General features: G+C 44.3%; 1 protein-coding gene across 2 annotated transcripts in view; it reads left to right on the top strand.

Annotated features, from left to right (window-relative positions):
• Positions 1 to 787: 787 nt before the first annotated feature.
• Positions 788 to 17414, top strand: part of RAB11FIP4 (RAB11 family interacting protein 4) — a 114107-nt gene continuing 97480 nt past the window's right edge. For both annotated transcript variants that reach the window (XM_056505961.1, XM_056505960.1), the window contains exon 1: positions 788 to 1184. In XM_056505961.1, the coding sequence (XP_056361936.1) occupies positions 1041 to 1184 (144 nt within the window). In that variant the 5' untranslated portion in view covers positions 788 to 1040. The remainder of the gene's footprint in view (positions 1185 to 17414) is intronic.

Genomic DNA, 17414 nt, shown 5'->3' with positions numbered 1-17414 from the left:
GCAGTCCAAAACACTCTCGAGAGAAAGAAAAGGGGTAGAGCAGAGATCAAATTAAAACCCAGCCATGGAGCACAGCAGTTTCAGGCGGCTTTAACGAGGGATCCTGCAAAGGCAGGGCCAGGCTCTCGCTCCCCGCTCTGATGAAAGCGGGGGCGGGCAGTGTCAGTGCCCAGCCGAGCCCAGCCGAGCCGGGATCCTTCCCAGGGCTCTGCCCGCTCGCTTGAGCGCAGCGGAGCGCGGGGAGCTCCGCGTGTCCTGCTGAGCCTTAATTACCCCTTAACTCTTTGCACTCGGCTTTTCCCCTCCAGTCTGGAACTGTTCAGAACAGGCTTTTTCTAACAAAAATTTCTTGATTTATAAGAAAAAATATTGCAATGTAACTGGTGTACTATTTGGGGCGTCGGACTGAGGTATGGAGCAGTGAAGGGGCTGCGAACGGTCCGTCCGCCGCCGCAGAGCCCCGGGGACGCCGGGCCGGCTGCATCTGGGCTGCTGCTGCTGCTCTCCCGTCCATCCCGCCTCGCTCCTCGGGCAGTTTCCCTGCCACCGCCGCTGTTCCCGCATCCCGCCCCGCTGTCCCCAGTCCCGCTGATCTCCCAGTCCCACTGTCCCTGTCCCTGGTCCCGCTGTCCTCCGGGGTTTCGCTTCCCCCCTTTCCCTCTCCCCGTCTCTGTGTTCCCGTCCCGCTATCCCCGGTCCCGCTGTCCCCGCTGTCCCGGTCCCTGTCCCCATCCCGCTGTCCCTCCTGTCCCCGTCCCCCCGCCCCCCCCGCTCTCCCTGCTGCCGCGGCGCCCCCTGGCGGCGGCCGCGCCTCCCTCAGCGCCATCCTCAGCTCTGCCCTATTGTTCCCCGCCCGGCGCTCCCTCCCTCCCTCCGCCGGGGCTCGCGTCCTCCCCGCGCTCCCCTCCATCCCTCCATCCCTTCCTCCTCCTTCCCGCCGTCGCTCCCGCCCCGCTCCCTGGAGCTGATGTCACGCACCCGCTGAAGGCGCGGGCGATCATGGCTGCTGCGGCCGCGGCCGTGCCGCCGGCCTCCAGCTAATGCCCGCGATGGAGCCGGCCAACCTGCTGCGGTTCCTGCGGAAGCTCAAGGAGGTTTTCGACGTGTGCGATGAGGATGCGGACGGGTTCATCCGGGTGGAGCACTTCGTCGCCCTGGGGCTGCAGTTCGGCCAAGGGGATGAGGTGAGTGCGGCGACTCCCGGCCCCTCGCAACTTTCACCTGCTGTGTGCGGCCGGACCCCGCCCGGGCCGCCCGTCCCCACCTGTGCTCACCGCGGTGTGTGTCCCTTCGGAGCCCCGGGTCGTGCCTCAGGGCAGCCCGCTCCCGCTCCTTTCGGGGTGCCTCGGGCTCCCTCCGTTCCTCGGGGGGTCCCGGAGCGGCCCCTTGGCGGCCTGGAGCCCCCTTCCTTCCCTCAGGGCCACCAGCCGCCTTCCCCCTTGGCCGTGGAGCGCTCCCCAAAGACAGCCCGGCTCGCTCCTTGCCCAGGGGTCCCGGAGCATCCCCCGTCCCTCGGTGCAGGCACCGGTGGCGGTGCCTTTCGAGGGCTGTTTTTATTCTGGCTTTTGTCCGTCCTGGCTGAGCGTGCCGGGCTCGGCGGGGCGGGGGAGCGGAGCCGGTGCGGTGCCGGCAGTGCTGGACAGCCGGGGAAACACCTGTCCAGGCACCCCGAAACCCCCGGTGATGGGCTGGGAGCGAGGGCTCCTCCACCCTGCCTCCCCCCAGCCCTTCAGTGACACAGCGCAAATCTGGAGTCGCGCCACCGGTCTGGGCAGAGCGTTGCGTCAGTGGGACCGGTGTGAATCGTGACATCAGTGAGGATGCGAGTGGGACTGGGCCAGAGGCCATGGGGGCAACGCCAGGCGCTGGGTGGGAACAATTCCCTTCAGTGATTCGATCAGGGGCTGCAGCTCCCGCGAAATGAACCAGCAAGAAACGCTTTCCTAGGAGAACTCTTGGTATGTTGCACTTCACTGTTCAATGCCCCACAATGCGCCCCAGCAACTCCGGGTGCCAGGAGGAGGAGTGAAGCTGGGACTGCGATGAGGTTCAGAAAACCGGTGTCAAACAACCTTTTAAACTACAATAAAACAAATTTATGTGAGGAACTAATAAAACGGTGGTTTATAGAGGGATGCCAAAGAGGCAGCAAAGCCAGAGTGAATTCAAGTAATTGTTGGAGCAAATAGCTTATTTATAATAATAGCTTATTTATAATAGCTTGCCACTCATAATGAAACACAGCTTATGAATTAAATCAGGAAATTAGGAGACAGAAGGCTTATTACTTACAGATAGTCATAGGTCTTAAACATTTTCTTGAAGAGAAGATACAGGTTGTGGTTTTAACAAGCAAAATAAGAAGTGAATAATCGTAACAAGTTTTGTTGATTTTGGGTTTGTCTCTTGTACAATTTTATATAATGTAATAGAAGTATTTTTAAATCCTTATTGCCAGATAAATTTCATCCAAATTGCTTTTTGCACTACTGTGTTTGTTTGGAGGCAGATCAGTGGCATTCTTGTGCAGCACTGAGGAAGACTGATGAAATCCCACTGGTTGTTTTGCAGTAGGATGACAGTGATGGTCATAACAATCCTTTCTCGTTTTAGAAATCTTTCAGGTTGCAAGAATGCAGTAGATGTTCTGTAAGATGCAAAGGAGGGTTTGGGTGATGATCTGACAAGCTTAGAGTGAATTGGAGTAAATTAATTGAAAAATATTTAAATGGAGAGAAAGAGAAAACTGGAAATCCCAGTAAAGAGAGCACTAGAAAAGTACCAGTTGTCAGTGATAGTTTCAGGATGGGCTGCCTTGCTGGGCAGGCACAGGAGAGAGTGCTATTGGTGAGAAATGCTTGCTGTGTATTTCATTCAGTTGTAATTGGCAGTGTTTGATAAGATATTTGTAAAACTGGGACAGAGAAGTCTTCTCTATATATCTTACCCCTATATCTATCAGTGTGATAATATAACTTATTCTGGTTTACTCCCCTGTTCCTGGTAGTTGGTGTTGAAGTCCCTTGGCTTCAGGAGAAACTGAGTAAATGGGATTTGTAAATCACCCAAAGAGGTTTGCCAGTGAAATACAGAATCAATTTTCCAAGTGCAGATTTCCTCCAGAGCAACCACAGCAGGTGAACTACTCTAGTTTAAAGGCTCATTAAAAGTGAACTTTTTGTGTGATGAATCACAGTTGATGTTTGGAGATGGTGAGAATCTGTTCTCCCAAGTAACACAGTGCTTTTCAACCTTGCATCTGCAGGAACCTATCAAGTTCTGTGTGAAAATGCATCTCATGAAATTAAACTGAGGAGACAGTTTTAGGGAGCAGTTTCCCTTTAACACATTAGAACATATTTACTGTCAATGAAAATTAATTATATTTTTGATAATGCTAAACTTCTTGGGCCACACCCACTTTGGCTCACTTTGCATTCAGAAGAAATCTTTCCATGGGCATCTGTGTAAGATTGATTTGCCCTCATGTGTAATCAAATATTAACAGAATATTAACAGAATATTATAGCCTGGGGTCATGTCTATGAAATGAGAGAGGATCTGTCCCTTCAGATGTGTCTGAAGGGTACACACAGCTTTCCACCTCTTCTCTACCTCCTCAGAGCCACCACCATCCAAAGTTTGGAGTCTATAAATTCTTCATACTAACTTCAGTAGGGTTTGTAGTGCATTTAGCCTCTTCTGGTTTTTTTTTTTTCTTCTTCTTTCTGTTTTCTTTTTCTTTCTTGTGTGTATGTGTGGGGTGTAGTCAACATGCTGAATTTTATTATTCCTGAAAGATAACAACTCTCTGAAAACTGCCCCAAGGCAAAAACATTGCAGCAAGGCAGCAGCTTTCCCTTCAAGCAAAGCAGTCCTTACCTGCACAGTTGAAATAATAAACTTTAATGTTTCTGGTTAACTTCTTTTCTGTTTTATTTTTAATGGGCTTTTGAAAGCTCTGCTTCTAATAGATTCTAGCAAGATTGCTTGCAAGCTTTTGCTTTGCCCTGCAAAGCATCTGGTTCATCTAGAGGAAAAAAGGATTTGGTTGTATTGATTTTGCAGAACCAGGAACAGAATCTCTGAATTCCTGAATTTAGAGCAGACCTGACGGGCTGTCAAGCACTGCTTGCATATATAAACAGTTGTGGAACTTGTACTTTTAGGCAGTTGGGCATTCTGGCCTTTGTTCATCCCATCTGACTGGGCATTTAACTGAGTTGTCTCCATTAATCTTTCTGTGTGGATGTTGATGAGCAGTTGAACACTCAGAGGCTGTAACAGGACCAAAGGATGAAATAAATCCCTCAGAGATACTTCTCTGTCTCCAGGACAACAGAAACTCCAAGCTGAGACTTTTGGTTCTGTGCTTGGGTCTGACTTTCCTTGTGAATGGGGTGTTTGCCGTTTGTGTAGAAATCTGAAGAAAGACATGAAGGGCTGTTTCCAGAGCGACTTGACTGGATGGCATGTGCTCACTAGCTAAAGAAACACTTCACATAACACTGAGAAATGCCAAGAGTCACTCACCATCTGGTTCCCTTTCACTGGGAAGAGTTGCAGTAGCAGCCAAGTGTCTGGGAGCATTGTGAGTGACATGTTCTGCAAGCCCCAGTGCTGGCAGGGGATTGTGTGAATGTGTATTTCAGGGTAGTGCCAGTTGATGTTTCATTATGCCAGATTCTACTTAAACTCCACACTCAGTTTTCAGCAACAACTGAAGTAAGCTGAGCATGTTGACAACTTTTTTTCTGAGGCAGGTAAACACATTTTTGAGGTGTACAAACCAGGCAGGTGCTCACACAGTCATCTTTGTCATGGTGAGATCTGCTCATCAACTTGAAGCAGTGTCACAACTGAAAAGGAGCTTCAGCAGCTAATAAAATGTATAGGCCAATATCAATTATTCACATGAGTGGACAGTAATTCACTTAAAGTGAATGTTTTATTAGTGATGTAGAACAGAAATAGCTAAAAATGAGTTTATATATTCCTCATGAACAGATGAAAAATTCTTGCCAAAAAAAAAAAGGTTATAGGGAGATGTTTGTTGGCAATTTCAATAATCAGCCCCATTCAGGGCTGAAGTTAAAGGCATCAATCTCAAGTGCTCCCCCAGCAGTAGGTTGTGGCTGTGGCTGAGTTTAATGGCACTCCTGGTACTTCATTTGGATTTGCTATCAGGTGTCTCCCAGAAACTGTGGTTGTCATTCTCCAAACAGCCCTACAGTTGTAACCACTCCAGAAGTAGCTTCTCCTGTAGTTTCAGCACTGTGATTTCACTGCCTGACAATCCAGTGCCTTTCTGAGGGCTCTGGGTAAATTTCAGGCTCCTGGCTGTAGTGTTGCAGCTCAGAGCTGCACCCAGAAATTAACCCAAGTTCCTGTCACTGTGCACAATGACAGGGCAGCTCATACCTTCTTGGTAACATGAGTCTGCAGCCATGAGAAAAAGAGACTTTGGCACTGAAACGTGGAAACAAAAGGGTGTTACCAAGTGATACTGCAATTCTCATAAGGGCATACTTCTTTGCTTTTCCTGGAAATAATTATTAAAAGGAAAAAAGAAAAGAATTTGCCTAGACATTAGTAAGCATACAAAGAGCAGTCCCACGTGACAGCGTTTTCTAGGCAGCAGCAAGGCTGCCACACATTCAGGCTCCTTAAAACTCTATTTGCTAATGACCCAGATGTTTAATATAATTTACAGTGACTGGAAAAAAAATAGAGCTCTGAAGTGGAACAGTGGGGTACTCAGTTTATGGATTAGTCAAGGTACAGCCACTGTAGCCTTCCTAATTCAATATGAACTAGCAGTGAATATGTTTAAAATAGCCTTTTGCTATATGCTGAAACTAAGCATGTATTTCTAAACAGCTGGCATAAAGCAAGCTTGGTATTTAGTGTTAATGAAACGTTTGCCAAAGTGCTGTGGTGGAGAAAGGAACTGAAGGTTTGCTGTGCACTCATGAGTTTAATTCGTTATGTAATGTTTGCATTTCAAAGGTAAGAGCTCTGAGGGGTGCAGCTAAGAATTGATTGTTGCTGTGTTTTGCAGTACAAGTCAGTGAACTGAAACAGTATATTCTTAATGCCTGAAGGAAAGGCAATCAATTTTGATAGCAATTCGTGTTATTTAAATGACTATTTTATTGCTACCTCAGTGTTTGCATTTAGCACAGGTACAGTGATATTGAATTGACTTATCATTAAATGCAAAAGTAAAAAAAGGCATGAATGAAGCATAAGGACAGTATGGTGTGGAAAGTAGCATATGTAAGCGGTGTGTTAAAACATTCAGCTGCCAGGCAAGGACAGATATTTTCTATGTAAATTTTTCTCCCTCCATGCCTGATTCAGTCCATGCTGTTAAGTTGTAAAATTGGTGTTCTTTGTCTGTGATACACCTGCATGTTCTCCAGAAATTTGCTCTTGCAAATCCTACAGAGGTTTTCTGTTTTCTCACATGTATTGATTTTATTCCTCTAATATGATTAAACTCTGAAAAGCAAATTAAACAAAATTGCTGGAAGGGAGGGTAAGTCTTGGAGGGAGAACAAGCCACTGCCATCTAGAATTGGTGGGGGTGATCCCTAATACAGAATTTTTTTTTTTATTCTAAATTGCATTGTTACCTGCAATTTCTCTCTTTGACTCAAACTCAGCAGCAGTGCTTTTGTAGCAATGAAGTCGAAACAAATCAAATGCTTTTTAACGTTTTATGTTTTTATTCTCTGTGCAGTTGACAGTATAGTTTACAGTTAATTTTATCTGATTTTTAACGCTGGTACTCACAAACATTTTAAAATCTTTTATCTGATTTTTGCATTAGACTGTCTGCTCAGGAGTTCTAACAGTTCTTAAAATATGCAGGATTTGGGGACACACGTGATCTCAGACCTAGATCCTGGCACAGGCTGCTGAGTAAACACCCATCCCTGAGCTTGGTTAACTCAGTGCAGGGTGTGATTAAACACGAGTGATAAAAGAGAGCGTCAGACACAATCACTGCTACTCCAACATAACAACAGCAGTGTGAGTGTCAACCAAGCACTGTGTGATAGCCTTTTACTCAAGACACAACTGAAGGGCCTCATTTGGTTAAAACCATGAATAGCAGGGCTCCTTCCTGAGCCTTGGATCCATTTCAGTTCTAAAGGATGTTCAGCCTCAGAATGAGAGACAGGACTGAACTGTGGGGTCAAAGTACAGCAAGGGAGACAGGGTCAGTGCACAGGGCACAAAATGCAGGCACTGGGAAAATTGCAGTGTACTCCTTTTAAAGCTGCTTTGACAGTTTAGTTTGAGTGAAGCTTTATGGTTTTAGGGGGTCAAGTGAAAAGCTTAGAAACAGGTGAGACTTTTCTCTGTTAGGGTTCCTGAAGTTAGAAGGAAAGGACTGGAATGGTGTGCTCTGAAATGCAGAGGATATTGGCCTGTTTCAGAATTATCTGCATTTCAGTACTTATATATGTGTGTTTTGTCAGGTATTCCATAACATCACACATCCATCTGCATTGTCAAACTTTTTTTTTTCCCTTTGAGGGACATTCTGGTGGTGTTGAGCTGACCCTCCCCAATGGAATCCAGATGGTTTCTGGAACATGGGATTTTATTTTCCAGTGGCAAAATATCCAAACAAATGTGCAAACAGCTTTGTCCATGTGTTTGCATGGTATTAATAGATTTGAGAAACTGTCCTAAAATATTGGTGACTTTGCTAGTTTAGTGATAAGTGACTATATGGGCAGTTTTAAATCTAATATATAGGATGTGTATGTTGGGATATGTTGCAAAGGCAATTTTCTCAGTGTTGTAACCTACTGGGAACAGGAGGAACCTGTAGGAGAATTTTATTGCACACTTTATGCAGACTCCTTAACGATTGCTTTATGAGTCTGGCACATTATTTCTGCCTTAAAGAAGTAGGAATGTAATTAACTTCACCTTTTGGGGTTTTCTGTAAGTATGATATCTTGATGGATTTCATTGGAAGCTAGCTTTTTATTGACAAAATTTAAATTGAATATTTGGCAAACAAGAAGTGAAAATGCTCCAAAATAGAAAATTTTGCTCAACACAAAGCATTTTTCTATTTTCTTCTGAGAAACATGTAAAAGAATAAATGGTTTTGATTTCCTTTACTTGGTAATAAAGCTGAAAAATCAATTTTTTACCAAGTTATGTATTGAGTGGGTGCAGAAATTTTGTGGATGTTGGAGGAAGGAGAAGTATGTTGCTCAGTTCTCTGCCTAATTGGAGTAGTGTTCAGGTTGGAGTTATCCAGAGGTGTGGGGAAAATAAAGCAACAGGTAAAGCAAAACCATGAATAATGCCAAGCCATGTAAGAGACTAGACAATGTAATCTGCAAGAAAAGAAAATCAGTGAGTTTGTACAGGAAGCAGTAACAGCTTTAAAGTGTGGTACAAGAGAATTTAGGATTATGGTCCATGAATGTTTGTTTGGCTATGATTCATTTATTGCAGCCTGACATGAGGGAAACTTGTGAATTTTAGCCTCCAGCGTGAAGAGTGAATTGTGTGTTTCATTCCTCAGTTCTCTTTGGGATTGCTTGAAAATAAAGAATTGAGGAGTGCTTTGGGACACATCTTCAAAGGAGCTTTGATAATGTCAGTTTTGCTTTTCGTGCTGAGCAATTACAAGGCATGGAAGTTTCCACCAAGGAAAACTGCATCTGGCCTCCTCACCTGGGAATTGAGTGCTCTTTGCCAAACACAAACTCCTCTACACGGGCAGCTGCATTTCACTGGGAAGTGCTGTGGTATTTGCTTCCAATCAGACAGTCCAATGTGGCTTGTTTAGAGAGAGAATGGAATTGGTTTGAGCAGTCTGCTATTGAGTGTCATTTGGGGAGGTCTAAATTTGAAAGTCAATGCATCTGTAACTGCTTGTGTGACTTTAGGGGTGGCAGATGATGATCTTTATCAATAACCTACCACCTCTCTTGTGTCCTGTAGTCACCTTGACTGATGACTCTGCTGGTTCTCAGGATTTCTGGACATCTGTCAGCCAGATTGGAAGCTTTGGCTCTAACCAAGCTCACAGTGTCTTTCCAATGGGTGAAAGACAATTTGCTATGTGCAGAGAATTTGGCACAGGTCAAGTCACTGTCATGGTGCAAATGCAGATCATTGGTTCCTTGATTTAGATAGTCACCCAGATAACCTCTGGAAAAGGTCAGATATTCACAAATTACTTACATTTTGCCAAGGGTCACAGCTCAGATTGCTTTTTCTGTGTGTGTAGGCCCATGTGATTTCTCCTGCTGTATTTTTCTTGTACATTTGGCCTAACTACTATGAACTGCACTTCTTTTCCCAGAAATACATTTCTTTCCCCTGTGGCATTCTAAATGCATTTTCAGGAGCCTGACAACCCTGGTGTGTGGAAGCATCCTCATGGTACTCCTGTGTGGTTCTCCCTGAGTGGGTGGTGCAGGTTGGTGATCCTCTGTATCAGCTGCTTCTTTGGGGTAGGCACTGAATATTTGGTGCATTGGCACTGAATTGGTGCAGGGCCAAATTGCTGCTCTCAGCCTGCTGCCTGGGGCCACAGGATGGTTCGAGGAGGAGGAGGAGGAGGAGGGCTTCAGGCAGCAGGGATATTTAATGCAGGAGGATCGATGGTGCCTCAAGGGAGGCATCATGAACAGACTGCAATCCCCACTGTCACTCTGCAGCATCACAGCTCTGCTGGGTACTGCTTTTGCTGGAGACTGTCTGAAGTAATGTGTGATGTTCTGGCCTCACTGTGTTATTCTCTGGATTTATTCCTTCCATCTTCAGGGACAGCTTTAGTTCTGGACTGACCATGGCTTGTGCTTTTTGGTATTTAAGTAAGGGTGATTGTTAAGCTCTGGTTTTGTTACAGCAAAATAGCACCTTTTGGAAGGGAAGGGAGCTTTGGAGGGATTGGTCTAAGTAGTTGTAAACACAAATGATTCACACATTTCAGGTGAAAAGCTTGCTTGATTGAGTTGGTGGGATAATGTGGCTATAAATTATCTTTGGGTTTATTGCAGTTGGCTGCAGCAGAAGATCTTTAGCAATCCATTCTGTTTGGTGGCACTGCTCCTAATTCAGTGCCTGACACTGCTTGCATTTTGTAGATGTTGCACTGTTCTGTAGAGCTGCTTCCCTGGATTTATGGTAAAGGGTGAAGAGCGTAGGAGGGTAGAGTCCTCCCACAGAAAGAAATTGCTGATGTCTCTGTTTTAGGGAAGAAGGGTTGCCACCCCCTGCCCTGTTTGACTTTGTTCTGGAAGGACCATGAGCATCAGGTTCATCTTCCAGACTTCTGGATGGCACAGGGTGGCTGAAGAGACACTGGCATTTACTCTTGTTGGCTTCCAGAGACATTTCCTGAGCCCACAAGGACACCAGGCTGAGCACCCTTTGCAGAGCAAAGCTGCAGAAGTGGCCTTTTGGGAGGGGTGATTTTGGATAAAGATGTGTGTTCTGAGTCCTTTGAAGTGCCTGTGAGATGGAACCTCACTGAGCTGGTACCTCCCTTCCCTTTTCATACCGTGTAACTGCTTTACAGCTTACAGTGCCTTAGAAGGTTGTGTCATTCACTGAATAACACATGTGCCAGTCACAGAAGGTATTTATTTAATTAACCAAGTACTATTTCAACTTTAATTTCTCTTCTTTTTCCCCTGTGTTTTCTCTCCCACTCTTGCTGCTGATAGAAATGTACCCATTTTGCAATCAGTCTGTCATCACTCCTGCTTAACTTTGGTGAACCTGCTGTCAGTTAGCACTGTGTGCCACCATCAGCTCTCACCTGTGGTTTCCCTAAATCAGCAGGGCAGAAGGATCCCCGTGGGAAGGGAGAAGGATGTTCCCTTCAAAAGGATTGCAGACATGGACAGCAGTGAATGAATGCAAAGGAAATGGTGCACTGGTGAAGTGCGCCCTGTAATACAGTGTCAGTGTTTGAGGGAGTACCTGTGTGTATCTTAATACTCACGTGCAAGAATTGATTTCTAGGAGTAAACTGCCAGCCTGAAATGGGAATGGATTTGAAGACCCAAAGCATGTGCTCAGTGCACACTGTAATTAGATTGTGATTGCAATTTCAGCATAGGACTGAACTTCAACCTTTTAAAAACTCAATCTTTCTTCAGTAGCTCATGGGGCTGTTTATGATATCAGCGATGGACTCAAGGAATATCACAGCTATCAAATGGGGAGGAAAGGAGAGGCTGTCAAAAGATTACATTTTGATGACATTTTAAATGTTACCCCCTACACTGTATTTAATGACTCTCTAGTTCTGCTAAAAGTCAGTGGCTCCAAAAAACTCCAGTCATTTTTGAAAATGTGATTTTATTTCCCCAGGAACAGCAGAGGCTTTGGCCCTAGGAAAAGACTGGGAAGTGCAAGACACAATAACACATTGCTCTCCACAGAGCAATTTTCCCCTGTATCAGAACTGGCTGTTGTGCTTTCTGTTATTAATGAGGGACTTATGGTTCTCTTTAGGAGAGGTTTCCATGTTATCTGCTGCTTGGCATTTCAGAGACTCTTACTAAAGAGCTGATGTGATTCCCATGGAGATTTTGTGCTCTCTCTGTTAAATGGGTCACTCCATGCCGGATAACATGAGCAGTGTCTGCGCCACTCCTTGGGACCAGCAAGGAAAGCAGGCTCAGTACAGGCTGTGTGTCAGCACTGCTTGAAAGGAAAACCTCACAAAATTTTAAAATATTCATCTCTGCTCAACCAATATGACCAAAGTAAAGTAATAAAATAGACTGGGGTTTTTTGATGCTGGATTAATAGATTTAGGTCACAGCCTGTAAATGAGTGTGACTCAGCTGTGTGAATAAATCAGTTCACTTGATTGTGGGATGAATTTACACTTTCAAAGCTTTTAATAGGTAATGAATATTCAGGGTCTGCCACATGGAAGGCTTAGATTGCAGCAGCTCTGGCTCTCAGTCAGCAAGTGTTACAAAAAGAGTGTCTTGGAGTGGTAGAGAGCAGTGCTGCTCTCATCCCTGCTTTTGTTCTTCTTTACTGCTGCTAATAGGAATGCAACAGTGTGATACACCAAATGTGCAACTGGTGGATTTAGAAGACAGGTTTTACCATGCTGTATTGATGCTCAGAGCTTGGTGGCCTCTCATCACCATTAGTGGACATCAGATGCAGTTGAACAGGTGTTAGATAGGGATTTGAAATCTCCCAGTAGCTTGCAGAGCAGTTTGGGAGCAGTTGCTCACCCCAGCCCTGCAGGCAGGGAGGCAGCACCAGGCTCCCTTTTAGTTTAGGATAAAAGGCTCAAATCTGGGCAGTAACTGAAAGTATTTGATGGACCACTTAACAACTAAGTTTGTGCTGAAGAAGGTGACTCCCCTGGATTCTTCTGACCACCACAGGGTTTGAGATGGTAAAAACCTGTTTCAGTGAGAGTCATGGCATTGATTTCCACTGTAGAGCCCGTGCTCATGCAGGAGCAGACAAGAAATGCGTGACTTTCCTGGGCCCTCTTGAGCAGCTCAGCATCCTGCAATAATCCCTATTTTCTTAGTTTTTAAAATACTGTTCACAAAAGTGGTGGGGAAGGGGAATAAAGTTGCTGGTGCAAAGTTACCCAAATTAAGAATAGCCCATAACATGACTATTAAGTGTTTTACATTTAATATTTTTGCTTGCAATAGAGATTTCTTGCCAGAGTTCTGTGTGGAAAATCTGAGTTCAAGGTAGCTGGATAAGAAAAAAGGATTTGGCAGTACTATGAAAATCTTTAATCAAAAAGGGTCTATACAACACCTCAGCAAAGTTCTCCTGGGCACAGCCTGTCACTGCTTTGTGTGTGCCAAGACAGAATCACAGCTGATGAGGAAGGTGACAGGGCTGATCTGGAATGTGTCTGGTTTAGGTGTAGTGTGTGTTAACCTGCCACAGGAACTCTGTGTATGGGCAGCCCTGGGGGTGGTCAGCACTTCCTGAAGTGGAAAAAAAGGAAGAACACATTTGTTACCAAAGCTGAATTTATAATCCATGTGCAACCAGGACCTCCTGGTGTTCCACTGATATCTCTGCAAGCAGTTGCAGAGTTTGTGATGCTGACAATCTCGATAAGCTTCCTTACTTCTGCTGAAAATCGATCAACTCAAAGAAAACCAAGCAAAACAAAATAAAAGGTGTTAGGTTTCTGAAAGGCAGGGGAAGATCTTAAAAACAGCATTGTTGCAAGGAAGTCTGGTGTAACCTGCACAGCTTCTCCTCTGCCTGAGTGTAGCCAGGCACTGATGGATAGTCTGAAACATGTGACAGAATTTATACAATTGGTAAAGACAATGAAGGGGAGGAAAATCAGGCCTCAGCTGTACCAAGCACTGAGATGGGTGCTCCCAGGGATGTTAGTAGGGTTTGGGTGTGTGAAGATAAAAGCACTGATAGTTTCTGTTGAGCAGGAGTGGGGGCTCAAATTGAATGCGTATAGCTGTGATTTGTTGCATTTAAACCATGCTTTTTTCCCCCTCAAAAAGTCCTGTATGATTTGCGGCATCCATTTTAACAGGATTGACTGGAAATTAATCTGAAAGCATGAGGGATGTAAAAATTGACAGTTTTCTAGGGTTTTAACCACACTATAGAATTCTACAGTAAAAGTACATTTCACTCAACTTCTACAAGAGGACTAAAAATGTGCCATTTCTATTCACTACTATAGGTTTTCTTCAATAGGGTGGTTAATTTATTATTTGATTCTGTTACCTTTAAGAGCTAAGCAGTGGGAAAAACTACTGAGAGTAGGTGTAAAATATTTAAGATGTTTGAGTGGAATGCCAGGATATTATTGAATCAGTCCTCCCAAGCTATAGCATAATGTTCCTGATGAGGCAAGGGCCACATTTTTGAGAGACAGCTCTATAAGGGCATTAGGCTAGCAAAAAGAAAATGGAGAACCAGGGAGTGTTTTTGACAGACAGAGGGTTTGAACCTGCAGAATTCTGAACTGGCAGTTCAGCTTTGTGGTTGTGCTGAATTGGGACTAAACTGCTCAGCATTCCTGCAAGGTGGGAGTCTGAATTGCAGAGCATGGCTGAGAAGGAAATGAGTTTGCTGATCAAGATGTTCCAAAGTGCATCTTCAAGACAGGTCTGAGTCAACACTGAGATAATGCTGTCAGACTAGATGGTAACACAAAATATTCTGACAACCTATTTGTCTGGAAGCAAACACTATCTGTTCCTTTGCAGTGATTTCTGATTAAACTGGGGGCTCTACTTGCCAACGGCCCAGTGCTGGCCATTGTGACTCCAGCCATTGACTCCTTCTGTTTGGCATAAAATATTCAAATATGTAAAAAAAATTGAGTGAATTATAAGAATAATCTTTTTATTTGGAAAATTAAACTGCTCTATCACTTTATTAAGGCTCTCTGAGCTCTATCTGAGGCACAGACAGCAGTGAGGAAGCTCACATACATGTCACAAAATAAAATGCTCAAGAGAAGCTTTTTGATATAGGTACCCTCCATCTATACTTTGCAATTGTATCTGACCTTTTAAAATAACCCAGGTGCAGAAAACATGCTGGAATACATCACACCTAAGGTGAGCTTCAAATACACTTACTGGTTTCCAGAGAGCCCTGCTCTTTGCAGTGAAGAGCAATCAGGTTGGTCAGAATAACTGAGAAACAGGAAATGAAATGGCATGCAGGAAATTCTCCAGGTGCAGATTGTGTGCATTGCCTGTGTAGTAAAGTCTCACCTTGGGTAATCTGTGCTTTGGCAACAAAAGGACACATGCAAGTCTGGAAGGTGATTTACAGTAGGAGGATTAACAATGAAACAAACAGGTTCCTCTTCACTAGAGAAGGTCTGTCAACACATTGTGACAGTTTGGTGCATTAGTCAGCACAGCAGACATAATGTGAAAGTGTCATATCTGTATGTCAGGAAATCAGCCAAATTACTTACAACTCTCAGGACTCTTTAATGTCTTTAAATGGCTTTTTCCTTATATGAATTTTCCCATCCCATCTTTTTCCTAAATCAAAGGTGGGGTGTTGTCAGAAGCTACTGCCTGAAACGTGGCATCTCACTTTTTCCTGGTGTAAAGAGACTGAATGGGCATTGATGAAATGGACATAAGTTGCTTTAGCTTGTCACTCTTTGCCATTCGTGACCAGAGCTTGACCAACTGCCTGGAAACCAATCTGTAAAGTTAGATAAAGATTCTGTGGTCTTCTGCCACAGTCTTTGTGGAGCTCATCCGACTTCAGGAGGGGTTCCCTGTGCCCACAGAGCATGCCAGAGCAGAGCTTCATCTATTTGCCATAAGTACCTTGGAGAGGAGGGGAGGAGGATCAGCCAAGCATTTAGAAAAGCATCCCTTACCAAGGACCATGGTGGTTAGGACAGAGCTAAAAATAGATGCAAGGAAAATTAGTAAGTGTCAGAATCATTGGGACAAAGTGGAAGAGAATAAGGTACCTTTCCTGGTGCCTGTTCAGTATGTTTAAATCGTGCTTGCATTTTAAAATTATGGGACAGACTCAGCAAACAATCAGTCCTGGCACTTTCAAATCAACTAAAGGGCACTCAGCAGAAATGTTAATGGATGAGCTGTAGTGAATGCAGAAGGGAGAAGGATGGAAATAATCTCAAAGGGTATCAGCAGATTTCTCTGCATTGCTAAATGCAAAAGACTAATGAGTAGTGGCTGAACACTGTGACCACTGCACTTACGGTACATGTCCTTCTGCAGTGTTTACTTTTTCTTGCTAGTGACAGCTGTATCTGGAACCTCTACTGACTGCTTAAAGACAGATCTTCTTGTTCCTGACTTAATTTCTTGCTCAAGAAGAACAAAAACTTACACCTAGCTCAAGTCTGCATTTTTACAGACAAGTTGCTGTATATGTGGCAGTGAAGGAAGGTACAGTTCTGATTGTATTGAAGATTCACAATTTTGTCTGAACTGGGTTTAGCCAAACCTGGGCCTTTGAATTAAAAGTTTTCAGTGCAAGCAGAACACTGTTTAAGTATTTTCCATGTCTTTGTCCTTGTGGTAAGATTGATATTTTCAAACAAAAACAAAGATGTTTCATCTTAGACTGACTATCTTTGGTCTTTGCTGCTGGAAACCCCAGAAGCCTCATCCTCTGTTTTTTATTGGCATGAAAGAAATAACAAGAGAGAGAACCTGTCTGTCCTCTGTCACTCTTAAAAACATTGGAACTGAACAAAAGAAACCAGAGGCTTTAGTGACCTCATGGAAAACCACCTAGGAAAAAAAGATCTTCTTTCCTCTTAACAGATGAGGGAATTCTTTTTAGGAATTTTATTCATTCAGATTAAAGGACATTTCAAGGGTCTAACCGTTCTGCATTACTTCAGCATTGGTGTAGCTAAGCATTAATAAAATGCTGATTGATAGAATCAGACCTGTAATGGTTCTCTTACAGAAAAAGCAGCTGTACCAGTTTATACGTAAAACTCAGGAGCCCTATTCCCAAAGCAGTTAAGTAGCTTTATACAGAAGAAACAAGGAAGTGATTAATAAATGCTGTTTTAAATATCTACAGGTCTTTGTCTTACTTCTTAGAGATGTGTATGAGCAGCTGTTTGTGGAAAAACTGCCCAACCTCTCTGCCTGACCAGATTTTCCCTGTTTTTGTGCACAGGATGCAGTCGGAGGGGTGGATGCCAGCCTAGTTGTGCTGTGCAGGAGTGTGTAACCCTCTGGCCCCAGCAGACAGCCCTCCACAGGGGAAAGCTGTGTCTGTGTCAGTCATCCTTTGGAGACCTGTAGTGATCCCTGGTGTTTTGGTCATATCCTGGCCTACCTCCTCCCTGACTGGGAGCTTTACTTCACTCACACTCTTGTTTTTCTGGCTGCACATGAAAATAGCAGCTCCAGGGAATTTCTTCCAGGTATGGTCAGAGTGGTTCCTGCCATTGTTTGTGATCTCCACCCTTTGCTGCTAACCATGGGGTTTGGGCTCTATGCCAGGAGTGGAAGGCTGATGAACTCCCATTCTAGATTCTAGCATCACTTCTGACACATCTTTTCCATGCACATTCCATGCACAGGCTTCTAGACTTGAATATCATAGTATGCTTCTCAGCACTGCAGTGGAGAGTGGGAGTGCTGGTGGGATCAGCTCTTCTGGTGGATGAGCAGGAGCAGAAACATCTGCATAAGAGACAGTGGCAGGCAGGTGTGGTCTGCCCTTGCTTGCTCAGTATTCAGTCTGCATCAACAACCCAGTGCTTTAGAAATATACAGCACTTTCAGAGCTCTATTTGTAATATTTTTCCACTTCTGAGGGTAAATGCTTTAGATTAGTTCCATGATTTTAGTGTCACTGCTCCCTGTTTGTGCTTGACTTCAGCAGCTCATCCTTAAAGTGTTTTCCCTCAT

The sequence above is a fragment of the Oenanthe melanoleuca genome, chromosome 18 (assembly GCF_029582105.1).
Source record: "Oenanthe melanoleuca isolate GR-GAL-2019-014 chromosome 18, OMel1.0, whole genome shotgun sequence".
NCBI lineage: Eukaryota > Metazoa > Chordata > Aves > Passeriformes > Muscicapidae > Oenanthe > Oenanthe melanoleuca.
This window is presented reverse-complemented; position numbering and strand designations above follow the sequence as displayed.